Consider the following 15,730-nt stretch of genomic DNA (forward strand, 5'->3'; position numbering starts at 1 on the left):
TTCTGGGAGCCATGCTGAGGATGACGATGATGATGACGCGTATGAAAATATCAATATTGGTATTCATATGAAGATGATGATGATGATGACGATGAGAACATGAGGAAAATTTGGCAGGCAATTTATTATCTACCCGACATCGCCCAAACGTTGCCGCTCCAGCGCAGCCCTCACAAAAATTATGCGGTTCATACACGCCATTCTGAGCCTCAGCACTTTTCCAGCAATTCCTTTCACCGACTCCAGCTAGCAGTTTAACCTTAATAAACTAGTATAACTTAATACCTTAATAAACTTAATTAACCTAATAAACAAGTATAACAGAAAACATTATTTCACTATAAAAAGACATTTCAAATTGATTTTATTCTGGGGCGCCGAGGAAAGAAAGCAAAATTTGCTTTCACTTTATTATTACCGATAGCATTTTTTTTTTCGGTGCTCGCTCGCAAAAGTAACTGTTCCACCGTTATCAATGCCAATCTAATTGAACTCTCGTATTGTTCAGAAAGGCAGGCTCATAACAGTTCGTGTGTTACTATATGCCTATCTGACATGCTTTGCAGATTTGCTAGTGTAGGTTTGTCTAAATTCCGGTGGCGCGGAGTGTTTCACTGTGGTACAATGAGTTCAGTCGAAAGTAGTCGGATACCACCATCCGATCATTGTTCGATTTAGTAGCCTCTGTGGCTGCGCTCGCCGACGCGCTTGCTGTCCTTAACGACGATGCGACCAGCACCGAACAACCAATAATTTGTTCGATAGGCAAAAAAAAAAGAACGATGTCCTGTGCTTGGGTGCGATTGTGATACCCATATGTTTGGTCATATCATGAGAAGCCAACAAACACTGACACCAAGGACAACATAGGGGAAATTACTTGTGCTTAATAAATGAAGTAAAGAAACGATACATCATTTGAATTTAAAGTGGATGAAAAAACGATTGCCGCAGGTGGGAACCAAACCCACAACCTTCACATTTCGAGTGCGATGCTCTACCAATTCAGCTACCGCGGCGCTGTTTCCCCATCCATTTTTATTGGGTATTTATGTGCACTAGTAAAACTGTGGGAGTGTTAGCCAGCGCCACTACTCACAGACCGTGGCGGCGGACGTGGAACGTCCTTTTTGCCGCAGGCGTCACGAGAACGTGATGTTTTTGGGTGAAGGCAACTGATCAATGAAGCCACGCATGCTACCTGAAGGCATCAATGTTGCCGGATTCAAGACCCTCCTTATGTAATAAACGAGAAGAAAGGACGTTAACCGAGGGGCTCGATTTTTATTAGTCATATCATCAGAAGCCAACAAACACTGACATGAAGGACAACATGGGAGAAATTAGTTGTGCCTAATAAATGAAGTAAAGGAACGATACATTATTTGAAATTAAAGCGGATGAAAAAACAACTTGCCGCAGATGGGAACTGAACCCACAACCTTCGCATTTCTCCTATTTAATTACCCCTATGTTGTCCTTGGTGTCAGTTTTTGTTGGCTTCTCATGATATGGATCGGGCGGCAGCACTCCGACAATGCGGTTTACTGACGCCCGACGCCTCTTCGCATTACAGGTGCTCACAGGCTTCTGCTTCCCCGTTGGCACCTGCTGTTCTCCTGGTGCCGTCACGAGGCCTGCGGGCACGCCCGGCTTACGGTGTGTTGGCTTGCGGGATACACTTACCTGGCGGAGCATCCTCTACCGTCTGCCCGGGAATGCCAATGCCGACCGACGTTCAGCGCCGCCTCACGTCTACAGTCAGCTGTATGCCTTCGTGCGTGGTGTAGGCTTGCCCTACCCTGAGCGCGCTGGTGTTACAGACGGGCCAACTTCGTCTACCCTCCAGTGCTCCGAAAACGACGCAAGCGCCGTTGACTACTGCGCCGCACCGCCCCTGAACGGAAATTCATCGCATCTATCGTTTTCATACAACCTTGCCTCAGCCGACGCATCGAAACAGACATCAACCTTCACGCATAAAACACGTCACCCCCTCGCTCTCATCAGTGGGCTTGGCAGCACTCCGACAATGCGGTTTACTGACGCCCGACGCCTCTTCGCATTACAGGTAACAACCAATTACGCTATTTATGCGCGTCGTTCCCGCTATGCCGCTTTGCTAGTGCTGCCAAGCCCAGGCTGCTGCATTACCATTGTTCGCGACTGCACGTATGTCATCTTACAACTTCTTTCTCTCTCTGGCGACATAGAATCAAATCCCGGCCCTAACACCCGTTCCACTTCTACGCAGGCATCCTGTGACATAATGGCTGCATTGGAGGAAATAAACTCAGGTCAGGCATCCCTTCTAAGTGAAATGAAATCAATTCGAAATAAACTATCGCAGAACGACAAAATTTTTGACGACATTAAAAGGCGACTAACAAAAATTGAAGGTGATGTTTCCGCCATAACTGCACTAAAAACCGAAGTTAATTGCATCAGGACAGTGGTCGATACAAACACTAAAGCCATTTCCGACATTTCATCAAGACTAAACGATTCAGAAGATAGGGCTCGTCGTTCTAACCTTGTGTTTTTTGGGGTATCTGATACTGAGCGTGAAACGTGGCAAGAATCTGAGAAGAAAATTGTGGAACTTTGTGCTTCTAACCTTAATGTCAAGTTGGATCCCTTAGATATTGAGCGCGCTCATAGAATTGGCAGATATAGCTCTAGTAGAAACAGACCTATAATTATCAAATTAGCTCATTTCAAAGTAAAACAACACATTCTTTCAAATGCTAAACAACTTAGAGCGTCCAGCTACAGCATATCGGAAGACTACTCAGCTAACACCCGGCATGCACGTAAACAACTAATCGAGTTCGGCAAGTCGCAACAGAAACCTTTCAAACTCCGGTACGATAAACTAATCGTGGATAACACAACTTACAAGTATGATAACACTACAAATAGAGTTACCTCAACTTCATAGCTACCATCACGCGCTATCGCAAAACCATATACCACCCCTGTATCATTCGTTTATACTAACATTAGAAGCTTGTTGCCCAAACGCGAAGCACTCTGTAGCCTTATCGATTCCTCTGATTGTAAGCTTCTTGTACTAACAGAAACGTGGCTGAATTCTACCGTCGATAACACAGAGCTTAATTCTTTCCTTCCTGATTTTGACATTTTTAGGCGAGATCGTGTAGGCAAACGCGGAGGAGGTATTCTGATAGCTGCCCATCGTAGCCTTTGTTGCTCCATTATCAATATCACTTCACCTCTGGAAATATTATTCGTATTGTGCAGTTCTTCATACCTACAAACTATTATCGGTGTATGCTATCGACCCCCCGATGCAGATGCTTCCTTCACTATTCACTTCCACGAGGCACTGCAAACTGTTACTAAGTCATTTAATCATGCGCAACTACTCCTCTTAGGTGACTTTAACTTTCCTGATATAACATGGTCCGAACCAGCCATAACACTGTCCAAAAATAACCTTGAATGTAATTTTCTTAACACATGCCTCACCTTTGGTTTGACACAGCTAGTATCTACCCCAACGCGGAAAAACGAACAGTGCTCTAACATACTCGACCTTATCTTAACATCCCATCCCGACAGTGTTTCTTCTATAACACATCTACCAGAACTAAGTGATCACTCGGTACTACATGCAGAATTATCCTGGCAGCTACCTCATTGCAAAAAATCAAAAAAGAAAATAACACTCTACGATAAAGGTGATTACATCAGCATCAACAATGCACTAACCGAGTTTTACAACTGGTTCATTATAGATTTCCCGAAGCGCACAGTAGACGCCAACTGGACGCTTTTTAAAAATAAAATGATCGAACTCACTACGACTTACATACCAACCATCATTTTAACAGAGCGACCTTCGTCCCCATGGTTCAACAACACATTAAAACGACTAAATAATAAAAAGAAAAGATTATTTCGTAAAGCCAAGCGTTCCAATACCGCTCCGGCCTGGGAAAAATATTACGTCACTGAAAAGGAGTTTGATTCCTTGTCCGCAACAGCTAAACGAACCTTCTACTCAACTACACTCCCTAACTTGCTGCAAAATAATCCCAAACAATTCTGGAAATACATTAACCCAAATAACCGTAAACCATTACTATTATGTGATAACGATAATAACCGTGTTCCAGACCATAAAGTATCTGAAGTACTAAACTCTGTCTTCTCTTCCGTGTTCACTTCTGAACCTAACACCGACCTCCCAGACTGTCCTTACCTCAACAACCCTACGATGCCCGACATAACAATCGAAGCACATGGTATAACGAAGCTAATCGAATCCCTCAAATTAACATCCTCAGCCGGCATCGACGGCATCAATTCCAAAATGCTTAAGAACACCACGCACATCTCTAGTGTATTTTTGTGTCATATCTTTCAGCAATCATTATCATCTGGAGTGGTGCCGCAAGACTGGAAAATAGGTAAGATAATTCCAGTACCAAAAAAAGGATCATCATCATCGTGCCACAATTACCGTCCAATTTCCCTCATCAGTGTTTGTTCTAAACTAATGGAGCATATAATTTATTCTCATATTGTAAACTTCCTAACATCCGCTAATTTCTTTAATCCAAATCAACACGGTTTTCAGAAAGGCATGTCCTGCGAGACTCAGCTAGCCCTATTCGTTAATGACATCAGCTCGCATCTTGATCAAAACATACCCATAGACGCCCTCTTCCTAGATTTCCAAAAGGCTTTCGACAAGGTTCCTCATGAACGGCTCTTTCTAAAACTATCATGTCTTAATCTTAACCCTCATGTTCTTCAATGGATACGCAACTTTCTCACTAACCGTCAACAGTTCGTTTACGCTAACCAATGCTCGTCTACCTTATCACCCGTTATCTCTGGCGTGCCACAAGGCACAGTCCTGGGACCACTACTCTTCTTAATATACATTAACGACTTACCTATAGGTTGTTCTTCCAAAATTCGTTTATTTGCCGATGACTGTGTAATCTATCGTCCTATTACTAACGACGCTGATTCTCGCGCCCTCCAGTCCGACCTTAACGTCATTGAAACATGGTGTAATAATTGGCTAATGTCCCTCAACATCAACAAAACATCACTACTTACTTTCCATCGTCGCCAATCATTTATGTCAGCTAATTACACTATCGCCGGTTCGGAAATATGTGCTGTAACTTCATATAAATACCTAGGCGTTAACTTGTCCAATAACCTCAGTTGGTCCTCACACATTTGCAACATTAGCAATGATGCCAATCGTGTACTAAACCACCTGCGCCGTAATCTACGTCTTGTTCCGCACTCAGTAAAACTACTCGCATACTTAACAATCGTTCGACCCAAACTAGAATACGCATGCTCAGTGTGGGACCCACACCAATCTAACCTGGCAACAGCACTAGAATCCATACAGAATCGTGCAGCAAGGTTCATTCATTCCGACTACTCTTACCACACTAGCGTTACTAAACTTAAATCATCTCTGAAACTTCCAACCCTCGAGCAGCGCCGCAAAACAGCAAGACTGTGCCTCTTTTACAAATTTTATCACTCACTACTTCATCAGACCGACATCACGCCTGCGCATCGCACTTCATCCCGTCATGGCCATTCAAAGGCTGTTTATCCCCCTCCAGCTCGCACCTCCGCTCATCTTAACTCTTTCTTCATTCAAACAGCGAAAGACTGGAATCATCTGCCTGCTGAAGCGGTGCACCACTCCAGTCATTCATCGTTCAAGGCATTTATTGAGAATATTATGTAAATATGCCCACCCCTCATGTAAAACCCCAAATGGGGTATTTGAGGTACCAATAAATAAATAAATAAATAAATAAATAAATAAATAAATATGACTAAAAAAATCGGGCCTCTCGGTTAACCCCCTTTCTTCTCGTTTCATACGTTTGGTGTCTCACGGCATAGAATACGCGGCAAAGCTCGTAACGCGTATCGAGTCATGGCTGGCCATTTGAAAATACTTCCCCAATGTCAGCTCAATACCACAAGTTTCTCATTTTTGTCAAGAAAAATGACGTCCATGCTCTTTTAACCGATATGACATCGCTATTATATGTTGAAAATCAAGGGCTTGTCGGAATCCCGTCGGGCTGGGAGCAGGGCACGATGAAAGGATGAAATTTTATTGGTCGGGTGTTCTCGTTTTTTCCTATTTATATTCTGTCCGAAGTGCTCCCTCGTCACGCAGATGGCACGTGGCCTGATGAACCACTTGTCCATCGCCAATTTTTCAACATACTGGGCCATGATACGTTTAATTTTATGGAATTTTTAACTCAAGCCTGTTGTGGATAACCTAACTGGAGTCCTTGAGCTCGATTATTCATAGAGGTGGACATTACTTGCACAAGAAATCTAAACACATGTTTGACTAACTAAAAAAACCTACTAATAATCATTTGAAATAATTACATTACGGCACGCATTGCAATTTCCGAATTGTAGCTTGTTATTTTGCAAGGCCAATGCAATTGGAATAAATTTCCAGAATGACGCCTGTTTGTAGATATCGGCATCAAACTCACCGTAAGATGCACTGTTGTTCCAGTTACTTTTTAAAAAAACGTTCTTTTATGCAATGAAGTGCAAAAGTAACTGCAACGGCCACGTATTTCGATCCAGATTTTGCGAAACATATATTGAAACTATTGTCATCCTGGAAATTCATTTCAAGTGAATGCGTCTTGCAAGCTTCACCGGCTGCAATTCGTGAATTGCAATATGTGCCTAATGTAGTTAACTAGAACAATAATTAGTAAATTTTTCTTAGTTACTTGGACATCTGTTGCTATTTCAAGGGCTCAGAGTAATCCAGCTGAAGGAGAAGAAATATCTTATCTGCCACAGGCGATTTTTGAAAATTTCGTAAATGTTAGAAGTGATCGCCCTGCATATGGGCTTTTTGAAGCTTGGCTACCACGCATACACTGGCGTAGTTGTCCACACTTAGTAAGGAGCACGCACCGCAACAGTGTTTGCTTGAGAGAAGACGCAATCATGTCGACGACGAGAGGGCCGACATTCGGACCGCCGACCACGAGAACAGGCGAAGAGCCAAAGGACACTGTTCGCATAAAAAAAAAAAAATCCACTGTTTAACATTCGACACATTGCAATTTCCACTGAGCATTCTTGCTTCAAATAATTTATGGTTTGCTTGCTTTGTATTGGTGTCTTTTCATCTTTTCGCCTCATTTATCTGTCTATTTCGGGTATTTGGTATAGGTTTACCGTTTTATTGATTGCTGCTTCTAAAGCTGTATTTTAATGCGAAAGCGTTAAGGGCCTTGACTCGCAGGAAATACGGCGTCGGCGTCGGACATCGCGTCGGCTAAAAGAATTTCGAACCTAGTTCCGAACCACGCATACCCAACCACTCTGCTACCAACAAAGTTGCTCATACCTTGTCCTCCACTCTTTACAATTTTATTCTTCCAAATTTTGAGAACTTCAGCTCACAAACAAAGGCAGTGAAAAAAGAAAGGAAAAACAGCGACAGCGCACATCTCTTATGGTAACTCTTCTCAGACTGGCTTATTAAAAGTGCGAAACAATAAGAGGCGATCGACCGACACAAATCGCCAAGTTTCTGAGGAAAAGCTCGCCTCCTGCACAGCATTCCCCGCCTGCGTTTCCCGGTAAACGTTACGGTTACACAAGCTGCAGTTGCCGGGAAGCTTGAAAAGCAGCGAAGGATCTTTGAATGCTATCGCGTTCCACTGTTAAAGGTGAAGATTAAGCGCCCTTCTCATTTTTTGCTTCCGTGGTGCATTTGGTGTTTTTCGCCTCTCCTCTCAATGTACTCACATGAACCTCGGGAGTATAAAAATCAATAATAGATGTCACACCGACGATTCCTACTTACTGAATAAATACTTTGTATCAAGTTCATCGCAGGTTCCACGTGTTTAGTGTGTGCTTGTGTGATTTCACGGCGCTGAGGTTTATAAGTTCGCTTGTTGGGCAACACACAAAATGCGAAAGTACTACGCTGTCCTCACTGTGAGGTTAGTTATTCCGCCGTGGTGGGCGTCGTAAATGTGCCGACGCGGTGACGAACGGCGGCTTCAAGCGAGCGAAGCTATTCGGAGATACTGCACGTGTGAACGGGCTGCACCTTCATGGCTACGAAAAGCTGCAAGAATATCGCGGTTTCACGCTTCTACCTTGAAGTCATGGCCTAACCGCTTCCATTCGAGAGTATTTCTCCTCAACCTTTATGGTACGTTGGTGCGTAAATAGGATCGTTATATGTGTATCAAGAGGACAGTCGAGGTACAGATTTACGATGTGTGCTATTTTACACTGCTGACGAGAAAAATGAGAGCAAACAAAAAGGCAACCCCCACGGTAAGGGAAGGCAATCAGGAGCGCTGCACTCACAACTGCCTAATAGCAGGAAGGGTGTCACATATGTAGCATCTTCTCACGCATGCGCACACTAAAAATACAGCTACATCGCAGTTGAACACGTGTAGGTCAAAGGCGGTTGCGGAAGAAGTCGATTTTTTGGCTAAGAATTGCGATCGACGGCTCCCTTCTATAGCAATCTCCATGTTTTTCGTTATTTTATTGCTCTAGAACGATCGTACAAAACGCAAGGTTAAGCACTCACCTTGTACTTGTTGATGTAGTACACGAATTCGTCGAAGGAGATGCCGGGGCTCACGATAACGCAGGTGGAGCCGACGCAGGCTGCCACAATGGTGAAGAGAAAGCCCGAGGCATACGTCAAAGGGTACCACGCCAGAAGCACGTCATTCTGATTCTCTTCGTATGTCAGGCACGACCTGCACAGTTAAGCTCATTTGAAATGTCCGTAACGAGTGTGAGGGCGTGGTCTCCATTTCACAATGAAAGAAATGTTAAGGCCACTAAGGATAAGGGGTTCCGAAAGGGCCCCCCACCCTTTTTTTTTTGTTTTGATGCGAAAGCGCCAGATGGCCTATTGAGAGAAAATCCCGGCGTCTGCGGTATGCATCAGCGAAATGCACCCTAAAGTCACATTGGTTGTGACGCGACGTCGCCAGTGGCACTTCGACGAATTTCCTTGTCTGCGACGCCACGTCACGAGCGGGCCTCTGTGGAGCAGAGCGGCCGAAAGCGTCGTTACGCGCAAGCGCCACAGGGGAGGGCATCGCCGTGACCCCACACACTGGCGTTGCAAGGGGGGTGGGGTATGGAGGATCAACCCCGTCCTCGCCCCCTTTTCTACGGAACAGAAAGCTTCTTAAGGTGGTCTCCAAGAGAGCGACATGGATGCAAGGGAAACCTTGAATGGCAAGGCGAAGTCTGATGGCGATCCGAAGGAAGATCGCCATTGGGGTGATCCCCTCTCTCATGCACAGAAAATTGCGGCCCCACTCATGGCGCGCTTCTACCTCATTCCGGATTCTATTAACCATGACTATGTCATAACTGCTGAGGTGGCATCGGCGCTACAAATTTCCCACAGACAAACATGAGACGAGAGCGCGCACAAAACTTGGGGACACTGTTGCTCCCCACCAGGCCTTCATGTCCGTGAAATAGCTTCCAATTTCTGGTACTTAATCGAATGGTCAACCATGCTGCGCGGAAAGAGTCTTGAAAGTATTGCGACTTGCTTGTCCAGGAAGCGCATAATAAGCATTCTTCCCTCCTAATATTTCTTCTGATTTTTCTGCCTCTTGTCTCTGAACTTCATTACTTATTTATTTTGTGATATTGTCGATCCCATCAGGCATTTTTACTGGAGTGGGTTGGAAGGGTCTGTAGACATTGTGGTACAGTCATTCACATAAGTATAGAACAGGACAGCTAGCAACTGTTTAAGATAATGCACCTATGTTAAAGCATTGAATAGGGTGAAGAGATAGTACGTGACCAACTTATTTCAGTTACATATGATGTGCTCCAAAAGGAAAAAAATAAAGACAAGTGCATCAGATATAGAATTGGTAACATCATCCACACTATCACATGCAGATTTCAAATTTACCTGGTAAGTAACACAATGATAAACACAATATTGAAAGCATCACTTACTCGTTTCTGACAGCTATTTTTTGCCAGAAATTTCAACAAATTTTCAACCATGCGCTGTGCGACCACCGCCTGGAGTAAAACATTCCAGTCACCAACAGATCTCACGAAGAACGAAAAACTAAATGTATTGTTAGCGAAAGAATATTCTTGGAGTGTAAGATGATGTTTATGACGGGTTTCTCTGGAAGTGTTACGAGAAATGTAAGTGTCAGAAGCTTATGCAGGATGAGATACAAAAATTTGAGTCGGTACAAAAGTATGTATGTCATGGTTTCAGCTGCTTTCATTCACTTGTGGAATTTGAGACGGTCTTGTATGTATATCTCGAAATTTGACCTGCATTCTGTACATATAAAAACATTTACGCAAATTTATGCCATGCGACGTTTATACTCCTGTTGCACCTCAAAGGAGCTCTGGCCAGTGCGAAATAGAACACAAAAAAGGCAAAAAGAACTCCCAAGGCTACACAAACATTCCGATTGCACGGAGTGAAAATTCAACTTCGATAACACGGAGCACAATAAACTCCTAAATGGGGGTTGCTAGAGGACAAGCATTATTTTATTTATTTATTTAAGAATATACTGCCAGTGTGAATGTCAGACTTTAGGAAGACTGTGGTATAAATGTTATAAATGCGGATAAGGTGGCTCAGAAAGGCTGGCCGTCAGAAAGGCTGAACAACATTTCAATAGGAGGACTTATCTTCGTCAAAGGCAGCCTCGTCATCCTCGGCATGTTAGCTTTAAAAGGTTAGCGCAGTGACGTCCCGCGCGGTTGCGGTCGATGGCGGCTGTTTGTGAAGAGAGAGAGAATAAACTTTATTCAAGAACCCCGGTCCGGGTTCGCCCGCTTTGTTCTAATTGTCTGCCAAGCCGAGCGTCGTGATGAGCTCGATCATGGCACGTACGTAGTCGGGGGAGGAGTCCGCCAGCCACTCCTCAAGCGTCGTAGGTCTACGGATGGGTGAAAGTTTGGCAAGGCTAGCCTGAATAGCGAGACGGCTCCCCGGACAATCCCACAGAATGTGAGCATTATCCGGGAAGCCGCCACATGCCATGCAAGCAGGTTTACCAGGCAAACCTTGTATGTAGTGTTGGAAGTGTGGGGACAAGAGAGAGTGCGTCTGTGCACGCCTCCATAGTACCGCCTCTCTTCGATTCATGTGTGTATCCGCTTGTGGATACTTCATGGAGTTGTTTAGTAAATCATCAAGTTTTTCGCGCCTTTCCGCCCGCGCGAAGGCATATTGCTCATTCAGACTCAGTGGGTCCGGCCACCACAGAGGAGGGCCCGGGAGGTTTGCGCGGGATGTTGCATGTGCCACTTCGTTCCCTCTGATCCCTGTGTGACTCGGAATCCACTGAATCCGCACTCTAATGTTAGGGTGTGCGTTGAGGTGCGTTGTTAATGCTGAGTGTAGTGCCGCGGAAACGTTTCTGGCGGCGAGTGCCCTGCATGCAGCCTGGCTATCTGTTCGAATGAGCAGATTTCGTTCGTGTGGATTTGGCATGGTCGCGGCTTCCACGATAGCTGTAAGTTCCGCTTGATGTTGTGACGTAATATTGCAGTGTAGGCCCCATGATAAAGGTGTAGAGTCGGTTGCCACCCCTGTGCAGAAGCCTCGATTATTTGGAGAGGCGTCCGTGTATAGGATCCAGTCGTCGGTGTCGTCCTTGAGGTGTAGTGCTCGACTTTGCCGTCTTTCTGGTTGTGTGTCTGCCCCCATATTTCGAGGTATTGGGTCGACGGTAATATGGTCTAGCGTGTCCCACGGGGGATATTGTTGTTCCCTGTCTGGGCATTGTGGGACATCGTAGCCTAGATCACGCATAAATGCCCGTCCCTGTCTAGATAGCTTCAGGCGACTAAATTGTGCCTCTTGGTGGAGTTGTTTCAGCTCATCCAGTTTAGGCAGTACTGCCGTCTCATCAACTCGGTTAGATGACGAATATGCAGGGGTGCCTAGAATAACTCTCGTTATCTGCCGGAGCATGGTTTCAAGTTTTTTTTTTGTGTTTTGGTGACTTGTAAGTGTTCTGATTCCGTGGCACGCGTTGGGGCTGCGGCCACTCCTCAGATAGTTAACGAGTCACAAACACCAGGAAAATTAAAACTTTATCCTGTGCATTTACAAACTCGTAAAAACGCGGTGCTGCCACAGTCGTGCAGCGCGAAAGAACAAAAGAGGCGAAGGTTCCGTAAAACAAGGCACTCCGAGAGGGAGAAAACGAGAGTGAGGGCGCACGGGGAGAAGGAAGAACAAGGGACGGGAGAGGAGTCCAATGTTCGCAGACAAGGGCGGCGCCAGGGCGGGAAACTTGAAATGGACGCGAGTCAGCACACTCCCCGTCTGGTTATACATATAACCACTATATGATGTTTTCAGTCCTCACAAGGAATAAGCAGGACTGTCTCAGTCACAGGACGGAGAAACGTCTTAATCACTCCCCGTGTTGCCGTCTTAATTTCCACCTTTCGCACCTTGCCATCCTCACTCGCAATAGCGTTCACAATGAGTCCCATGGGCCACTCGTTGCGGTGAACCTGGCTGTCTCTCAGGAGGACGAGGTCACCTGCCTTGAGACTCCGCGTTGGGCCCTGCCACTTGCGACGACTCTGCAGGGTGGTAAGGAACTCGCGTCGCCAGCGGCACCAAAAGGCGTCGGCCAGCCACTGAACCTGCCGCCACTGTCGCCGATATATATCTTTGTCGTTAAAGACTGGTGGCACTGTGTTGCCGCCGACCTTCTGGGTCAGAAGCGTTGCCGGAGTCAGCACTTCCCAGCACTCGGGGTCCGTTGAAACAGGAACGAGGGGTCGCGAATTTATAATCCCTGAGACTTCTGCCAAGAGGGTTACCAAGACTTCGTGAGTAAGGCGACGAGAGGTATTCTCAAGAAGCATGGAGTCCAAAATTCGCCGTGTGACTCCTATCATCCTTTCCCACACTCCTCCCATGTGAGAAGCATGAGGGGGATTGAGCACCCAAGTGCATCCATGGTCTGACAGGAAAGTTCCTAGCTTCTCGTGGTCTGGGCCACTTGTGCTCACCTTTAGTTCGGTGCATGCTCCAACAAAATTTGTCCCGCAATCAGACCTCAGTTGCTTTGCCGGGCCTCTTATGGCAAAGAATCTGCGGAGCGCATTAATAAAACTTGAGGTATCCATGCTCTCGATTACTTCGATATGAACAGCACGGATACTCATGCAAGTGAAGAGCACGGCCCACCGTTTACTGTTGGCCTCACCGCCTCTGGTGCGACGAGACGTGACTTGCCACGGGCCGAATACATCTAGTCCGACATAAGTGAAAGGTGGCTCGGTGCTTAGTCTTTCTGCGGGCAGGTCTGCCATCATCTGCTGTAGCTGCCTTCCTCTGAGCTTGCGACATGTAACACAACTGTGTATATATGAGGCGAAGCTACGCTTAGCTCCGACGATCCAGAACCCAGCTGCCCTGACTGCTCCCTCAGTGAAGTGGCGTCCTTGATGTTTGACCTCTTCGTGATAGTGCCGCACAACCAGGGTGGTGACGTGGTGTCGCCCTGGCATGATGATGGGCTTCTGCTCTTGCTGGTCGAAGTGGTTGGCCCTGCCTAGTCGGCCACCGATTCTCAAAAGACCGTCGGAATCAACCCATGGATCCAGTCTCCACAGAGGGCTTGACTTCGGTAGTCGCTTTCCTCGTTGCAAGCTTTTCAACTCCTCTGAAAAGGCTTCCTTCTGGACAGATAGAATGACGACTGCTTTTGCTTGGGCTACGTGTTCTGCAGAAGGTCGGAGTTGGTGAGATGAGCTGTTATGCGGGCAGTCTGACACGTTTTCAGAAGTGCCCCGAATTTTGTCCACTAGCCGTACAAGCGTTGCAACTGCGCGAGTCAGCGTAATCCAACTTGAGAAGCGCTCGAACCGCTTGCTGCCGAGTTGTTTCACGCCCACACTGGTTGCGAGAACATTTGCCTGGGGCCTCACCTCCGTGTCGGAATCCGCATCGACCAAGTCGAACTTGCCCTTCAATACCTGCGAGCAGCCTTCTTGACGATGCAAAAAGTCCGGGCCTGTCAGCCAGGTCGATCCTGCCATTTGGGCTGCTGGCACAGACCTGGTTCCGAGATCCGCAGGGTTGATGTCAAAAGGAATATAGTGCCATTGGTCTGGCCGTGTAGAGCTCCTTATGCGTTCCACCCTGTTACTGACATACACAAAAAACCTTCGCGTCTCATTATGTATGTAGCCTAGGACGACCTTGCTGTCAGTATAGAAGTTTACAGCGTAAAGTTCCATATCTATATCACGACTGATAAGCTCTGCTAGCTCCACTGCCAACACCGCGCTGCACAGTTCAAGCCTTGGGATGGTGTGTTCCGGATGCGGTGCTAGCTTAGCCTTTCCTATGACGAACCCGACATGACACGCGCCATCTGGATATGTCACTCTGAGGTACGCCACTGCAGCCACAGCTTTGGTTGATGCGTCGGAGAATATGTGCAGTTCCTTCCTCTCTGCGGTAGTAAGTGAGGTAGGGGCATAGGTGCGAGGTATGTCCAGCTGCTCGAGTACTTGCAAGGAGTCCTTCCACGCCTCCCAGGCGGCTCTCTTTTCGTCAGGAAGTGGGCAGTCCCAGTCGCATGTCTCAGCGACTAGCTCTCGGAGGAGGGACTTTCCTTGAACGATGACTGGAGCAACAAACCCAAGTGGGTCATACAGGCTATTCACCACTGACAAGACACCGCGCCGAGTGAATGGCTTTTCTTGGTCTGGACTCGTAAATGTGAACACATCCTTCTCCAACCGAGCCTTCGCCGCGGTAGCGGTCTCGTCTTCGCAACGAACTTTAAACGCCGCCACGGTACGCACACGTGATCCCGAGGTGGCGGAGCAAGTGGCCATAGCCCTGGCAATGCTCGACGATAAGCGAACCACAATATTTAGCGACTCGAGACCAGCCATCAAAGCGTTCGAGAGAGGAGTCGTCTCCGTCAAGGCATTACGCATCCTCCGCGGCGCTGATCCAAGCACCCTCAAACACCACACCGTCATCTGGTTTCCCGCCCACCTGGGTCGGATTCCGGGCGCCCCGCCCAACCTCAACGAGACAGCCCACGACGCTTCGCGCGCGCTTACCGACCGCGCCGTCACCCCCGGGCAACTACGTCTCGATGAGTTGGAGGCGAACAGGGATGCCCCAATAACATACAATGAAATAACCAAACACTTTTCCTTGGGACGACGACTCTTTCCGCCCCCGCACCCCAAACTAAATAGGCCGCAGGCGCTAACGCTACGCTTATTACAGACGGATACCTATCCAAACCCGGCCACCTTACACATAATCTACCCGGACGTCTACCCAGACGATGCGTGCCCCTCGTGCGGGGTCACGGCGACACTCGCACACGTGCTCTGGGAGTGTAGAAAAGCTCCGCCCGACTCTACCTCCGACAAGTGGGAGAAGACCCTAAGGAGCCCGCTCCTACAAGACCAGCAATGGGCCGTCCAGCAGGCTCGCGCAGCGGCCGCCAGGTATTCCCTGTCGGTCCCTGCGTGGGAGACGCCCACTGCGCGCTGACGTGCGTCCTGCAGGACTTTTATTAAAGTTTTTCCAATCCAATCCAATCCTTCTTCAGATTCCAAGAAACTCCCAGACTGCGTTGGATCGGCTGTGAGCCATTGCTCAAGTCAAGAT

At 47.0% G+C, this 15,730-nt stretch overlaps 1 protein-coding gene across 3 annotated transcripts in view; it reads right to left on the minus strand.

The window, feature by feature from the left end:
* LOC135906569 (luciferin 4-monooxygenase-like) overlaps positions 1-15,730 on the minus strand; it is a 262,082-nt gene that overhangs the window by 82,931 nt on the left and 163,421 nt on the right. For all 3 annotated transcript variants that reach the window (XM_065438013.2, XM_065438012.2, XM_065438011.2), the window contains one exon: positions 8,627-8,801. In XM_065438013.2, coding sequence (XP_065294085.1) covers positions 8,627-8,801 — 175 coding nt within the window. The remainder of the gene's footprint in view (positions 1-8,626; positions 8,802-15,730) is intronic.

Source organism: Dermacentor albipictus, chromosome 5 (genome assembly GCF_038994185.2).
Source record: "Dermacentor albipictus isolate Rhodes 1998 colony chromosome 5, USDA_Dalb.pri_finalv2, whole genome shotgun sequence".
Taxonomy (NCBI): domain Eukaryota; kingdom Metazoa; phylum Arthropoda; class Arachnida; order Ixodida; family Ixodidae; genus Dermacentor; species Dermacentor albipictus.